The 15,000-nt window shown below is 49.0% G+C and overlaps 2 protein-coding genes across 2 annotated transcripts in view; one reads left to right on the forward strand and one right to left on the reverse strand.

Moving 5' to 3' along the window:
* Window positions 1-1,954, reverse strand: part of ecpas (Ecm29 proteasome adaptor and scaffold) — a 22,680-nt gene extending 20,726 nt beyond the window's left edge. Inside the window, exons 1-4 of the mRNA XM_084454596.1 lie at window positions 1,900-1,954; window positions 746-876; window positions 547-663; window positions 205-323 (exon numbers count right to left, since the gene is read on the reverse strand). Coding sequence (XP_084310722.1) covers window positions 205-323; window positions 547-663; window positions 746-876; window positions 1,900-1,921 — 389 coding nt within the window. The 5' untranslated portion in view covers window positions 1,922-1,954. The remainder of the gene's footprint in view (window positions 1-204; window positions 324-546; window positions 664-745; window positions 877-1,899) is intronic.
* Window positions 1,955-2,396: 442 nt separating this feature from the next.
* Window positions 2,397-15,000, forward strand: part of kdm4c (lysine (K)-specific demethylase 4C) — a 27,305-nt gene continuing 14,701 nt past the window's right edge. Inside the window, exons 1-11 of the mRNA XM_084454644.1 lie at window positions 2,397-2,479; window positions 4,398-4,555; window positions 5,153-5,328; window positions 5,615-5,729; window positions 5,943-6,136; window positions 7,600-7,649; window positions 7,995-8,098; window positions 8,718-8,855; window positions 9,241-9,434; window positions 10,031-10,299; window positions 13,979-15,000. The exon at window positions 13,979-15,000 is cut by the window's right edge and continues 1,173 nt beyond it. Of these exons, the coding sequence (XP_084310770.1) occupies window positions 4,427-4,555; window positions 5,153-5,328; window positions 5,615-5,729; window positions 5,943-6,136; window positions 7,600-7,649; window positions 7,995-8,098; window positions 8,718-8,855; window positions 9,241-9,434; window positions 10,031-10,299; window positions 13,979-15,000 (2,391 nt within the window). The 5' untranslated portion in view covers window positions 2,397-2,479; window positions 4,398-4,426. The remainder of the gene's footprint in view (window positions 2,480-4,397; window positions 4,556-5,152; window positions 5,329-5,614; window positions 5,730-5,942; window positions 6,137-7,599; window positions 7,650-7,994; window positions 8,099-8,717; window positions 8,856-9,240; window positions 9,435-10,030; window positions 10,300-13,978) is intronic.

Raw genomic sequence — 15,000 nt, forward strand, 5'->3', positions numbered from 1 at the left:
GAGGAGAGGAGAGGAGAGGAGAGGAGAGGAGAGGAGAGGAGAGGAGAGGAGAGGAGAGGAGAGGAGAGGAGAGGGGGGGGGCGGAGAGAGGTTATAAAAAAGGAAAATAAGATGATACACAAATCAGTTATACAGTGTCCAATGGGCACTGGACAGAAGTGGTAAGGGGGTGAGTGTGTGTGTGTGTGTGTGCGCCCTCCTCACCTGTCCTGCTGTGGCTGTGGTTTACCCTCCATAGCTGTGAGCAGGGTGGGGGCAAGCTCACACTGTTTGCCCACCTCCAAACGAGGGTAGCCCATCTTGATATAGATGATGGTGAAATTCTACAAAAATATTAAAATACAGGTCAAAACTGTAGTTCTGGGTTCAATTCAAAACCCCACAGAGCATTACATAGAAGTAACGTATCCATACCAGAACCTATATAAAGAGTATTGCAAATTCCAGTTGGAGGATTGGAATTTCTAATGTCGGCCATGTTGGTTCTAGTTAGTTCCTCCAAGTCGGATTCCTTCTATCTTGAATGTGAACGGGGTGGTCTGTTACCGTGACGAAGGAGGCGGCCGCAGGGTCTTGGTACTGCACTAGCAGGGTCTCCACAGGAAGTTGAATCTTAGGCCTGCTCTTTATCCTCTTGTTCAGGTGCACTAGCAACTCCATCACCTGTCAAAGGAGACGGAGCAGTGAGGCTACTGTACCATGACTGCACACATCCATTAAGCTGGATAAACAATCATGTCCTTACTTTCTTCCTCACTCCCTCCTGGACGCTGGACAGTTTGAGAAGGACAGGAGGCAGGAACTTGGAAATGATGTCTTGGAGCTGCTCGTCTGTCTCTGCATGGCCCAGGCGAAGGAAGACTCGTTCCAGCTGATCTGAAACACACAAAGGGTTGGCCACTTAACAGATGATGACAAAGCAATTTTCAGGAATATGTCTTGTTTCCCATATGGTGTCATTCTCAAGTTCATTGTTATGTCATTCCAACGTCCATAGTTATTTAGGCCTATAATATATCTATATAATTTAACAGTAAGGTTGGCATAGACAATCATGGTGGATACATTTTGTCCTTTGAATGCTGCTTTAAAATTCCATGTAACCTATCCTGTACATTTTTTCCAGACTAGGAAGCAAAAAATGAATGAACATTATAGTGTTAACGGATAGCAAGAAGCAGCAATTGAAGAGAATAACTAAAAGTCGCGTTGATTTATTTAGTTTGAACTGATGATGCAGCTTCCCAACTGCACCGGACAGGCAAAATGGCCTCCACCTTATGAAATCTGTCATCACTAGAATGTGTCACTGGTATTTAAATAGTTTTGGTTTAAGGTACCGGACGAGATACAAGTTTGATGATGTCTGGCCTATGGGTTGATTCGACTAGCTAGGTTACCTTTTCTAGCTGGCTACAGTGGTACTGCAGCTACAGTAGTTAGCACACAGCCAAGGCACCACCCGGCTTAAATTGGCATGGCATGTATGCCTAGCTCTAGCTAGCTAGCAAGCTAAGCTAGCTAGCCTCTTCAACGCATTTCATGATTTGGCTGGTTAATTGTTGCGAACGATTCACCATGACACTCGTATTCAAGAGAAGTAAAGGACTGAACTTGTCATTTTACCTAGATCTCATAGCTATGCATGTTGATCGTCAGTCTATTGAAATGAGGAAGGCAGTTTCATTTTGACAATGACTGGGCATACGGCCTGCTCTGCTGGCTAACGTTACTAGCAATGTCCCTGCGCTACCCAGCAAATCAGCGTTTATCGCTCACACCACGTACGTTTCGACTGAAATAATAAGTCAAATCATGCATCGGACTTATCATTCAAGGTTAGAGACTCAAATGACTCTAACGTGCTACTGATCAACATAAAGCCACTTAGAAACTTACTGAGTTCATCTTGTGCAGCCATGTTTGCAGAAAGTCATGGGCGAGTCGCTCCCCGGTTATCCGGACTGGCACTGCACAGAGAGATGCCACTCCTCTCTCTCTCTCTCTCTCTCTCTCTCTCTCTCCCCCCTCTCCATGAAAGAGATACATACGCACCAGTATCTCTCCTACCTATGGACAGAACTATCCCAAGAGAAATTGAGCTTGCACACTCATTTCTCATTTTAATAAAGTTAAACTTGATTGCAGATCAAATTGAACAATGCAGAAAGGAGAGAGAAAAAGATAATTAAATGTCGGTTTAAAGTAATTAAGTATAATCTAATATTTCTTATAGGTCAAATAGGCGGTTGTATGCAAATGTCATCATAATTCAAGCATTATTATCGAAGTCAAAATGTTGACAAAGTGCACATGAGTGTACAGGTAGGGGGCAGCATCCCCCAGGATCCATCCTGCCATGTCTGGGCCCAACCCGAGAAGAAGACGCTGTCAACGCAAGAACCAACAACCAGCTGTCATGTGAAAACAGCTGGGCGACAAACAATACGAGTCGACACCATTTTTATCATAATCAAAGGTAGGTTGCATTACCTTAAGACAGATGTAATATGGTATACGCAGTTTATTCATGCCTATGCCTTTCCGCGCCACCTCATTAGCTGGGGTCTATTTTCGTGGATGGCAGCAACAGTAGCTGGCTAAGCTAAATAGGCTAAGTGGCTAACGTTAGCTGTGTGTGCTAGCTGAGTTAGCTGTGTGTGCTAGCTGAGTTAGCTGTGTGTGCTAGCTGAGTTAGCTGTGTGTGCTAGCTGAGTTAGCTGTGTGTGCGCTAGCCGAGTTAGCTGTGTGTGTGCTAGCTGAGTTAGCTGTGTGTGCTAGCTGAGTTAGCCAACGGACCAGCTAGCCGAGTTAGCCAACGGACCAGCTAGCTGAGTTAGCCAACGGACCAGCTAGCTGAGTTAGCCCAACGGACCAGCTAGCTGAGTTAGCCAACGGACCAGCTAGCTGAGTTAGCCAACGGACCAGCTAGCTGAGTTAGCCCAACGGACCAGCTAGCTGAGTTAGCCCAACGGACCAGCTAGCTGAGTTAGCCAACGGACCAGCTAGCTGAGTTAGCCAACGGACCAGCTAGCTGAGTTAGCCAACGGACCAGCTAACGGTGGTTTAAAGTTGGCACGCGCCCTCTCTGATTCTGCACGCGCTGTGAATAGAAACGATGTCGCTAAGCCCGAAATGCATGGAAAGTCTTTAATACTCGGGTCATTCGCTTTGCTAAAGGTATCTTTTTTGTGACATCTATGCATCTTCTAGTCGGATAGCTGGCCGGCTAGCTACGGGCCTAGCAGACACTATCCATCACAGGGGCATTTAAATCCCCTCCTCTCCTTGCATTGTGAAAGCCAGCTGATTTGCATGCTGCTAGCTTAGCGTAGCTAGCTGGTTCGGCTGACTTTTATATCCGCTAACTGGTTGTTGTCTCAAACGAGCAAACTCTTTTCTAGTAAGCCAGTTCATCGTGCAATGAATTATGCATTGAAATGATGACTTTATCCGCAGGGAGTGCCGCCGCTAGCGATGAGTCAACGCTGCCAGGTTAGCTGCTAGGTAGCTAGCCAACGTTAGCTGTTATCAATATCCCCACTGTCTGTCTGTCCATTGCTCAGCATCACAACAGAACGAAGCTAGCTCAGTCAGACAAAGATCAGGCTAGCATCTGTCCCTTATGCCATCAGGAGAAAGCTAAAAGCTAAGCTCCCTTGTTTAATAGCTAAACTATATCAAATCAATGCACTACTTCCGATGATACGTCTTTGATGAACTCTTAACTGACCATAAAATAAATAAAATAATTTGATGTATGGATATTTCCCAATACTCCACATTTATTTTTTAACTTTTATTACCTTATTTTTAAAGGTATAAGGTGTGTGTATATATATATATATAATATATAGTTACATAACTTAGACTTTATCTCATTCTGTTGGCCAGCCCTCGTATTGCATTTTGAATGAACGCATGTCTTTGTTAAATCAGATTATTTCTAAAACTGGGCAACCCAGTCCTTTGTCCCCATACAAAGTAAATTTGGAGTTGGGTTTCCCAAACCCAAAGAAATAGCCTACCGCAAGCATCAGGGAGAGAAGCCTAGCGTCACATTTATGGCACTCGCACCCCATCTTGTGGCCATTGTGTGTATAGCAGAAAGCTCTCATTCAGGAAGTACCGACAGGTGTTGACTTGTGATTGCACTTGTAAATGCGTGCCAATTTGCCCGGAGGTTTGTAAAATGCAGTACAGCATTTCACTCTTCAATCTCACTAATGAATACAATAGTTTCCCCTCGGGGATAAGTAAAGCACATCTATCTGTGAATGCCAGTGCAATGACATAAAATGCAATGGCGGACTGAATACAATAGAGTGTGCTTGAATGTAATATAATAGGACGGGACTGTTGATGTTATTTGTCCCTGTGTTGGATGTTCCCTCCAGGGCCCGGGTGGTGAGGAAGAGAAGGCAGGATGGCGGGCCCTGCCAACCCCACCTGCAAGATCATGACCTTCCGGCCCACCATGGAGGAGTTCAGGGACTTCAACCAGTACCTGGTCCACATGGAGTCCCAGGGGGCGCACCGTGCCGGCCTTGCCAAGGTGTGTGTGTGTGTCTGTGTGTGAGGGGCGGGGTTGTGAGTGAAAGGAGGACATATTGCCGGGGTTAATGAGACTGTCGGCCTAGTTAAGGTGTTTGGGGGGGGGGGGGGGGGTACCTAGACCATCTGCTAATGTGAGTTGGGGAACTTCAAATGTCCGCTTAAGAACCAATGGAACACTCTTATAAGATTCAAATTGAGATTTTTATTTAGTCAAGTAGGCCTGCACCTATGAGGAATTTGCCTTGGTGCATGACAATAAATAATAATATAAACATAGTGCAAGAACTAGACAGGACAGTGCAAAATACAATAACAAAGTGATAAAATACAATAGACAATAGGCTACACAATCTACAAAAATGTAGAAACTAGACAGTCAGTGGGGGTTTCGTGCCTTGCTGACAAGGCCAGTTGCATTCGGAAGGAAAGTGTTTTTGCGCCGACAGGTTTTGGCCCTGAAGGACTGCAGCCTCCGGCCAGAGAGAGAGCGGCTCAAAGAGTTTGCGACCGGGATGGGAGGGGTCGGCCGTGATTCCCAGAGCTCTAACCTTCCCCCGTGTCCCCCCCAACCCCCCCCCCCCCCCCCGTCCGCCAGGTGATCCCTCCCAAGGGCTGGAAGCCCCGGCGCAGCTACGACGACATCGACGACCTGGTGATCCACGCGCCCATCCAGCAGATGGTGGCCGGCCAGTCGGGCCTCTTCACCCAGTACAACATCCAGAAGAAGGCCCTGACCGTGCAGGAGTTCCGACGGCTGGCCAACAGCGACAAGTCAGTGACCACCAGCCCCCCCCGGGGACGCCTCTCATAAGACGCTCACTGGGCTTTTTTATCACGAACCCCAGCTGCACTCATTTGACTGGACGAATGGCATTATGCAAATGTGACCGCGTTAGCGCTGCCAGCCAGTTTTCACCCGTAGTCCCCGGGCAGGTAGATAAAAACATGCATTAATGATGAAATGTGTGTGTGATGAAAACTGTGTTAGAGGACTTATCTTCCGCGGGGCCTTGGGGCCCTCCTAACCCTCTATCGTCTGTTGTGCCTGTTGCCGTAGGTACTGCACCCCTCGCTATTTGAACTACGAGGACTTGGAGAGGAAGTACTGGAAGAACCTGACCTTCGTGTCGCCCATCTACGGAGCCGACGTCAGCGGGAGCCTCTACGACGAGGTGGGCCCCGCCCCCCCTCCTCCCCCCGTTCTGAAAGACGGGATCCATTTCTGTCCTTGTGTCTCTCGCAAAGCGCCGTCTCTCGCTTGCCGTTTCCCGCCATCTGACGTCGCAAGTCCGTTTTCATCTCTGCGTTCTTACTCTCTCTCTCTCTCTCTCTCTCTACCTCCACCTCCCTCCCAACCCTCCTACCCACCCTTCCCACTACCCCAGGACATGGAGGAGTGGAACATCGGGCACCTCAACTCCATCCTGGACGTGATCGAGGAGGACTGCGGCGTGTCCATCCAGGGGGTCAACACGCCCTACCTCTACTTCGGCATGTGGAAGACCTCCTTCTCCTGGCACACGGAGGACATGGACCTCTACAGCATCAACTACCTGCACTTCGGAGAGCCCAAGTCCTGGTGAGAGGACGTTAGGGAGTAGGGAGTAGGGAGTAGGGTGCATGCCGGGGTGTAGGGTGTAGGGTGCAGGGGGTTGCGCCTGTGCGTTGGGGCGATCGTGGATCAAAGAAACCCTGGATGTAGTTTGGTTGTGGTGCTGTCAACCGGGCGAACAGACAGGAGGGGGGCGATGGAGACGAGGTGGAGAGAAAGGAAGTTGCTAAAGGAGAGCGAGGAAGGAGAGGAGAGTTTCCTCTCTTCCTCCAGCGTCGGGCTGTCTCGCTCCCCTTCTCTCTGTCCGTTCCCCCCGGAGCCAACTCTGCTCATTAGAGCAGGCAGCCCTGCGGCCCCTCTGCGGATTGGTGTCTCTCTCACACACACACACACACACACACGCACACACACACACACACACCTATCTGTCTCTTGCCCCAAGCACACGCACAATCACACACACCTCTCACCTTTCCTTCCATTTTGACAGCTCATCCCTGGAGGGGAGCTGCTTAGAGAGCAGCTCCGTTCCCAGCTCCACTCACCTACCCGGGGCAAAGCTCTCTCCTCCCCCCCCGCCCGCTGGGATACGAGACAGAGAGAGGTTTAAGAAGTCAGTGTGTGTGTGTGTGTGTGTGTGCGGAAACAGAGAGGGAGTAAAGCTAGAAGTGCCACAGGCCGCAGAAGGGGAGACAGGAGGGTCAGGGGGTGTGAGCCAGACGGAAGGCCGGGGAGTCCCACGACTGAGCTCTCCAGGGCGCTCTGCGTCTGCCCCCTCGGAAACGCCCCAGACCCAGGCCAGACCCAGGCCAGAACCAGGCCAGAACCAGGCCAGACCACTCGGGAGGGTGGAAATAACCGGGCCGGTTCCAATCGGATCAAAACTTGATTTCGTACGTTCGTTTGTTTCTGCGTTGCGCCCTTACCTCCCGGAGCAGCCTGCTCAAAGTCGCTGTGCTTAAAAAGTGTTTGAGTGACTGAATTCAAGATTCAACGTTTGATCTCTTCCTCGGATTATAACCCCATGGTAAAGGACGCTGTACAGGGGATATTTTTACATCCCCCTGAATGGTTTTAGGTTACTTCGTGGGAGTATGTTTTTCCTGTAACCCAAGGAAGGTTTTGCGGTCGAGAGAGAAAGACTTCAGTTGAGCACATTAGCGTTCCATGAAGACCACTGTGATTGTGGGATTTTTAATAGTCGGCGGAAGTGGACCGGATTCAGCACACAAAGTACTAAAATGATTCCAAAACCGGCCACTAGGGGTCAGTCTTGCAACGCACCGGTGAACTGTGAAGGATTTCACTCTCACCGCCTTGTATGGTAATGTGTCTTACTAAGCCATAGCAGTGTAGGTGTATGAGCAAGTCACACACCAAAGCCTTAATGAACATAACCTCCCCCCCGACACGCACACACACACACACACACACACACACACACACACTTTGTACTGACGGCGTCTGTCTTTCTGGCTTGTTGCTACCAGGTATGCTGTCCCCCCGGAGCATGGAAAGAGACTGGAGCGTCTTGCTACAGGTACTGAACCCTTATTAACTGTGAGGTCACGGATGCCCCAGTCACTCGTTACTGACGTTTGGCCTTTTGCCGAGCCAGCGGAACAAGATTATGTATCTCAATAAGATTTAATGGGTGTTAGTAAAAGTTAAAGGTAAGAGTTACAAATGCATGGACAGTACATTACTGCCAGGGGACTACAAACTTAGAACCTCCTTGCCACTAGCTTTGGTCCCAACTGTAGGCTGTGTGTGTGTGTGTGTGTGTGTGTGTGTGTGTGTGTGTGTGTGTGTGTGTGTGTGTGTGTGTGTGTGTGTGTGTGTGTGTTCATGGCATCCATTTTATGTGCGTCTCCTCTCCCCTCAGGCTTCTTCCCCAACAGCTTTAAAGGCTGCGACGCCTTCCTCCGTCACAAGATGACTCTCATCTCTCCCTCCATCCTGAAGAAGTACGGCATCCCCTTCGACAAGGTACCCACACACACACACACACACACACACACACACACACACACACACACTGAGTTAACCTACAAATTGCGGTTTTGTTCATTCAGTTTTAACGAAATGAAAGGAGATTAAGCAGCACTGACGGACGTGTATTGGGAAAACGGGACAGCCCGCCAGAGATGAGGGTTTAAGAGAGGGATTACCCCCCCGCCCCCCCCCCGCTCTTTCACTATCTGCAGGAGGATCAACCATGCGCAGCTGTCGCAGGGGTTTACCCCCCCCCCCCCCCCCCCCCTCTCTTCTCAGTGGTACGACCGCAGGCTCTGACAGGTGGTTGGGTTAGCCCGTAATTTGATTGTCCTCGGCGATCGTCGCCGCCTCACTCAGTTCAAGAATGAACGTCACGCGCCGGGGGACCTTCAGGCCCTCAGCCTCATTTTGTCAGTCAGCCCGCTTGTCGGCGCCAATCAATCCTGAATTCGTTTACCCCCGCCGCCCGCCTGGACGTCGTTAAGTCGCCTCACGCTTTCTCCGTGTCTCTCCTTCCCTCTCCTTCCCTCTCTCTCTCTCTCTCTCTCTCTCTCTCTCTCTCTCTCTCTCTCTCTCTCTGTCTCCCCCCCTTCTCCCCATCCCTCCCCAGATCACCCAGGAGGCGGGGGAGTTCATGATCACGTTCCCCTACGGCTACCACGCCGGCTTCAACCACGGCTTCAACTGCGCCGAGTCCACCAACTTCGCCAGCATCCGCTGGATCGACTACGGCAAGGTGGCCACCCAGGTGAGCTGCGTTCATGAGGTCACGGCAGCCTCTCCTTTCTGGGTTTTGACGTCTATTTGGTCGACGGTGAGGTGCTAGGTTCGGTTTTTTTGGCCTGTCCCGTGAAGTTGGTCATTTTCCTGTAGTGTTTATTATAAAGAATCCTTCTCCATTAGATTACCTGGAATTATTACACATCAAGCTCCAAGATCTCTCTGCCTCTCTCTCTCTCTCTTTCTCTCTCTCTCTCTTTCTTTCTCTTTCTCTCTCCTCTTTCTCTCTCTTTCTCTCTCGCTCTCTCTCTTTCTCTCTCTCCTTCTCTCTCTTTCCTCTATCTCTCGCTTTCTCTCTCTCTCTCTCTCTCTCTCTCTCTCTCTCCCTCTCTCTCTCTCTCTCTCTCCTCCAGTGTTCATGCAGCAAGGACATGGTGAAGATCTCCATGGATCCCTTCGTCAAGCGTTTCCAGCCTGACCGCTACCCCGTCTGGAAACTAGGCAAAGACTCCGCCCCCCTCGACCACACCCGGCCCACGCCCGCCTCCACCCCCGAGCTGCAGACCTGGCAGCAGAGACCGCGCAAGGCCAAATCGACCAATGACAGGTCAGCCTGCTAGAACATTAACACCCCGCCGTATGAAAAAGTGCGCTTGATTTAACTCACCTGGCTCCTCCGCTGGAGGAAACCAGGCTCAATTAGCTTTTATAGGCTTCTCCGTCGAGTCCTTTGAGCTGATTTGGCTAAATTAAAGGCCCACAGTCAGTCACGCTTGTTTAAGTTAATATTATTTGGATTAAACGCTTAAATTATCTGTGTAGGCCTTTTTAAAATCACTGTCGGCGTAGCCGTTTCCTCACACGGAAGACGTAATCGCGGAAATCACTGAAAAACTTCAAAGGCAAATCAGTCCAATGACGTCAAGCCTACACACAGAATTTAAGCATTTAATCCAAATAATATTAACTTAAACATGCGTGACTGTGCTGCCTTTTAGTTAACATAAGAGTGTTTGAAAGTGAACAAATGCCATTTGAAGTGATAGTAGGTCTGCGCCTGACCACACAGCCGGATTGTGTTCCTGGCCTGCTGCCCACCGCCTGATCCTCTCCCCTGGGCTATTTCTGCATCTGCACACAAACTCTCCTTTCCTCCCAGTTTAATCCTCTCTCTTTCCCTCCCTCGCTCTCTCCTTCCTTCAGCTTCCCCCACTCCCGTACGCGCTCCAAGCGTCTCAGGACCACAGAGGAGCCGGTAGCCCTGGAAGGCCCCTCTGTTCTGGGCAGGCGCAGGAGGGGCCTGGGGGAGCCCCTGGGGGCCAAGGTCCGCAGGACCGACTGTGGGGCCAGGGGAGGAGAGGAGGACAAGGCAGAGGAGGTAGAGGAGGAGGTGGAGGAGGAAGAAGAGGAGGAGGAAGAAGAGGAGGGGAGCACCCATCTTAACCAGAATCAGAACTCTCTCCAGTTCCCTGGTAAGAGCCTGACTGGTGGAGGCAGAAGGTAGTGTGTTTGAGACTTGTTCCTGCTATTGGGTTCTTAGGTGTGTGTTGGGGCTCTGTTGGTTTGCGTCCATGTGTGTTTTTGGAGGGCGATGAACTGTTCTGATATTTTTTGTATGTTTTTTTTAATAAATATAGTAGATTTATTTACATATAATTTAAGTAACAACATGTAGTATACCAGCCCATATTATCTATGTAGTGCCCTGAGGTCCCAATGCACCGATGTGTGTGTGTGTGTGGTGGGGGGTGAACTGTTCAGATTGTTCTGTGGTCCTTAAAAAAAAAAGGATAAAAAACAAGACATAAACACAATTTGAGAAGAAAAATACTAATGAAATTATCCATGCCCATGCAGCAAGATAATTTATAAGTAATCCTGAAATAAATTGGTTCCAGTCTAGAAATAAGTAGGCTCTGATAAGCATTCAAAAGTTTAAAATGCTGGTTTTAAGATGATTTGTAACAGCACTAAGAAATGAAAAACACTGACTATTGGCTAATAAATGCCATTTAAATATTTTTGCATTCTTAATTTTAGCACACAACTTAATACTACTAGAGTATGACTGCAGTTAATTGAAACAAGTTGGCTCTACCTTGAAATAGGTACAGTATGGCTAAACCCACATTTTACTTAAAACTAGTACTTAATCCTTAATCCTAGAGCACACATCTTAACACAGGAAACTGATTTTAGTAGGCATGTAACGATTCACTCAACTCACGATGCGATGCACGATGCAGGGTTGACGATGCGATTTTATCACGATTTTTTTACAAGATGAACTTGCAGACAAATTTTAACTTGCATGCTGTTTTTGTTTTGTCTGTTAACTTTCATTTCTGAAAACAGGGAAGCCAAAATGCGTCCACACATCTGACTTGAAACTTGCGGGTGCATCTTCGATTTCGAACTCGATACATCCATGTTTGCCGCTGTCATGTTTCTCGTTCTGTCAGAAATAAGTGACGCTTCACGCAGTAAAGTCAAAAGTAGGTGGCGCACTCTGCTGTTCAAAAAAGGGCATCGCAATGCTCTTTCATCTGCACCGATTTGAATCGTGCCACAAAAAAAACGACTTTTAATTGTATCGCGAGGCATCGTTACATGCCTAGATTTTAGTGAAACCACAAACAGGACTGCAGTGAAATTTGTCAACATTTATTGATCACTGAAGACAAATTGAAAGGAAAATTTACACACACACGTTATCAGGGGTATATAAAATAAATGTAAAAAAAAAAAAAAAAAATCATACTAGTACAATGTACAGTGAAATGTTTTCTGCTAGTTCCGAAGTATGTTCAACAAACAAACAAAAAAGAGTAAAAAGTATGCCGGTGCGTCCTGTCTGTTGCTAGTGTCGTTAATGTCCGTCTCGGCGCCTTGACCCATGCCCACATTGGTTCCAGTGCTCGGGGTTAGTGTTGAGCTAAGGGTCTGGGCCTCTGAGTGAGGGACTGGAAGTGTACAAAAAATGCCAAAATATTAAAATCAATACAAGATGACTTGATTGATTCAAGCTGAAGGGGGGTCTTCAGCACTTTCTTCCACACGCCATAGAGCTGCACCTCGGCACAGAATTCTCCCATCTGCACTTTGGTTCTTCAACATATTTGCTGTTCGTGCCGTCCAGGATGAAACACAACAGTCCCAGTGAGGAAGGTTTATCAACTCTATCAACTCTTTGAAGCGTGGACACGTCCTACATTCTGGGGGTGTTTGAAGCGTGGACACGTCCTACATTCTGGGGGTGTTTGAAGCGTGGACACGTCCTACATTTCGGGGGTCTTGGAAGTGTGGAGGCTCCTACATTCCGGGGGTCTTGGAAGTGTGGAGGCTCCTACATTCCGGGGGTCTTGGAAGCATGGAGGCTCCTACATTCTGGGGGTCTTGGAAGCATGGAGGCTCCTACATTCTGGGGGTCTTGGAAGCGTGGAGGCTCCTACATTCTGGGGGTCTTGGAAGCATGGAGGCTCCTACATTCCGGGGGTCTTGGAAGCGTGGAGGCTCCTACATTCTTGTGGGTCTGTCTTCTTCCTTCATTGCACCAGAATTGACGAAGGCCCGTCTGGCCTCAAACTCGAGGTCCAACATTTGAGCAGCCTTGCTGGGCCAGCCGTGGTTGGGTTTTTGGATTGGGTTTCTTGTTTCTGAGTGTTTTATAGTGCCTCTTCAGACTGTTCTGGCCTGCTTAAACAGGAAATTGAAACGTATCGTGTCATCATATATATGGTAACAATATGCAATATCACAGTGAATACTCTTGACTACTATTCTGCCTCCATCACATGCACGAAAGTACAGGTAAGCTCTTTGGATATATACAGAAAAACTATTATTATAACTATACTACTATGACAGCGCACTTCAATTTGCCCCACTTTTGTCACATACCTGCACTGAGGTTGTCGTGGCTGAGGTCATTGTTGCTTTCCAGAATACCGGTGGAAACACAGGAACCACTTGTGTCACCATGTGTCATCTTCTGTGTTGCTTGTAGCCTGGAACCCAGACTTCCTCGCAAAAAAATCAGGACCAGAACGATTTCAATAGGTGGGAGTACTTGACTCCTTCAGCCAACGTAACGAAACGTTTGCCAAATCCAGTCGGAAGAACAGCAAAAACATATTTTTCTCAGAGAAACTCCGCTAGTCCATACTCTTGTTCTTGTTTAATTGTTGTTAATGAATCTATTTCTGCAATAACTGCACTTAATGGCTGTGTTTATTCTACTAACCTTACCACTCGTTGCATCGGGAGACTTTGGCCAACAGCCTGTATTTCATTTTCATGCATCAACTACGGGAACCAATCAGGGCCTGCGTCCCCACTGGGGGCGAGAACAGCAGTTAAAACGCAGTCCCTGATTGGCCCATTATTTCGTGGTGGCATGGGCCCTTCATCATTGTTCCCTCTCTTTAACATTTTCTCCATAATAATCCTTAACATCTGAACCACGATAAGTCACCATAAATGTAATAGTCATGAGCTATTTTGGCTTAAGGTGGCTAGCTAGCAGCTGTTGGCTAAGCATGCTGCGTGATCCACAACTCAAGGATGGCTACATTAATATGTTCAAAAACAACAGATTTGTAATCATTGATCACCTTGATCATTGATGACCCTAAAATGTAGACATTAATTTCGAATGTTGCATGTTGTTTTACAAATAACCATAACAATTGAGCCATGCCTTTGACTAAAACTGTATGCGTGTTTCTTAAATCAAGCAGTTGAATTTGGCTGAGTCTGAGTCATTGAACCTTTAAATTAGTTTTCTTCAGTGGTACTCTAGCTGGTTTCACTCTGTAATGTAGCTTGTTTTACCAGTAAATTACTTAATTGACTAGGCACGTACATGATCAGGATTATATCTATAAAGATTGAAATTAGTAAATCATTCTAATAACAATAATATGATAATTAATTTTATATAAAATCTAAGAGTTTAAATGTTGGCAAGCACAGTGTTCGGGAGAGGGAGGTGTAGGGGGCTGAACTGTTAAGATAATTTTTTGTTGATGGTCTATATTTATAAGTAACAATACTGTACGTAGTGTACCACCCTTTATCTCTGTGTCATTCTATGTAAGGTGTCCTTTCACCTGCCTGACTGTTAAGCGAGTCCTCTCCTCCCATCTCCAGCAGGTCCTTGCCGGCAGATGTGCGTCGTCAAGGTGAACAGGATGGAGAGCGACCTCCTGACCTTTCCCTACGCTGAGCCACAACGCCCCCCTCGCCCCGACCCCTCCCCCGCTTCACCATCACCCGGCAACACACAACCAGGGACAAGGGCAGCAGTGCCCCTCACACCCCCTCCCAACGACCCCCAGCAGGGCAACTCAGGTTCAGCACTCACCCGGGTCACTGAAGGACCCCAGAATGTGTCGGACGTTGTCCCGACACCTGCCCACTTAAAAACGGCGGGACCCCCCCATAGCATATCCAAGCCACTCCCTTTTGAACTGCAAAACCCCCTACCCTTTCAGGACTGCAATATGGAGGTCACCCCTCCAGAGCCCCTATGGACGGGCTCGCCTTCCCCCAAAGCGGGCTGCCCCGGCGGGCTCCAGGTGTTCATGGAGCCCCCTGACTCTGGAGCCCCGAATTCCAGTCCCTCGCTCAGAGAGGCCCAGACCCTTAGCTCAACACTAACTCTGAGCACTGGAACCAATGTGGGCATGGGTCAAGGCGCCGAGACGGACATTAACGACACTAGCAACACACGCCCACCTCACAACCATCACAACTTGACCACAGAAGCACTTTACAGCGCGAGCGGCGAGCCAGACCAGATGGGGAGTGGCCTCGGCCCCGGCCCGCTCCCCGCACCGGCGCACTGGCGCAACGCCGCCCCGCCCCTGTTGCGGTGGAGCGCGGCGGGGGCCGACATGCCCCTCCTCACCCCCGAGCTGGCGGGCGAGGAGCTCTTCTGCCCCCTCCCCCCCGTCCTCGTCCAGGAGATGCCCTCTCTCACGCTTGCCGTCGGCAGTGGCGGGCGAACCGGGGTCCGAGCGGCCCCCTCCGTCTGCCGGGGCTCCGGGCGGGGACGCCACGCCGTCGCCCCGGTGCTGCGGCGCGAGACGCCCGCCCCCTCGGAGGAAGAGGAGGAGGGAGAGCCGGCGGAGGCGCCTGCGAAGGCTTTTCTGCCGCTCGACAGCCACTGG

The sequence above is a fragment of the Borostomias antarcticus genome, assembly GCF_949987555.1.
Source record: "Borostomias antarcticus genome assembly, chromosome: 20".
Classification (NCBI taxonomy): domain Eukaryota; kingdom Metazoa; phylum Chordata; class Actinopteri; order Stomiiformes; family Stomiidae; genus Borostomias; species Borostomias antarcticus.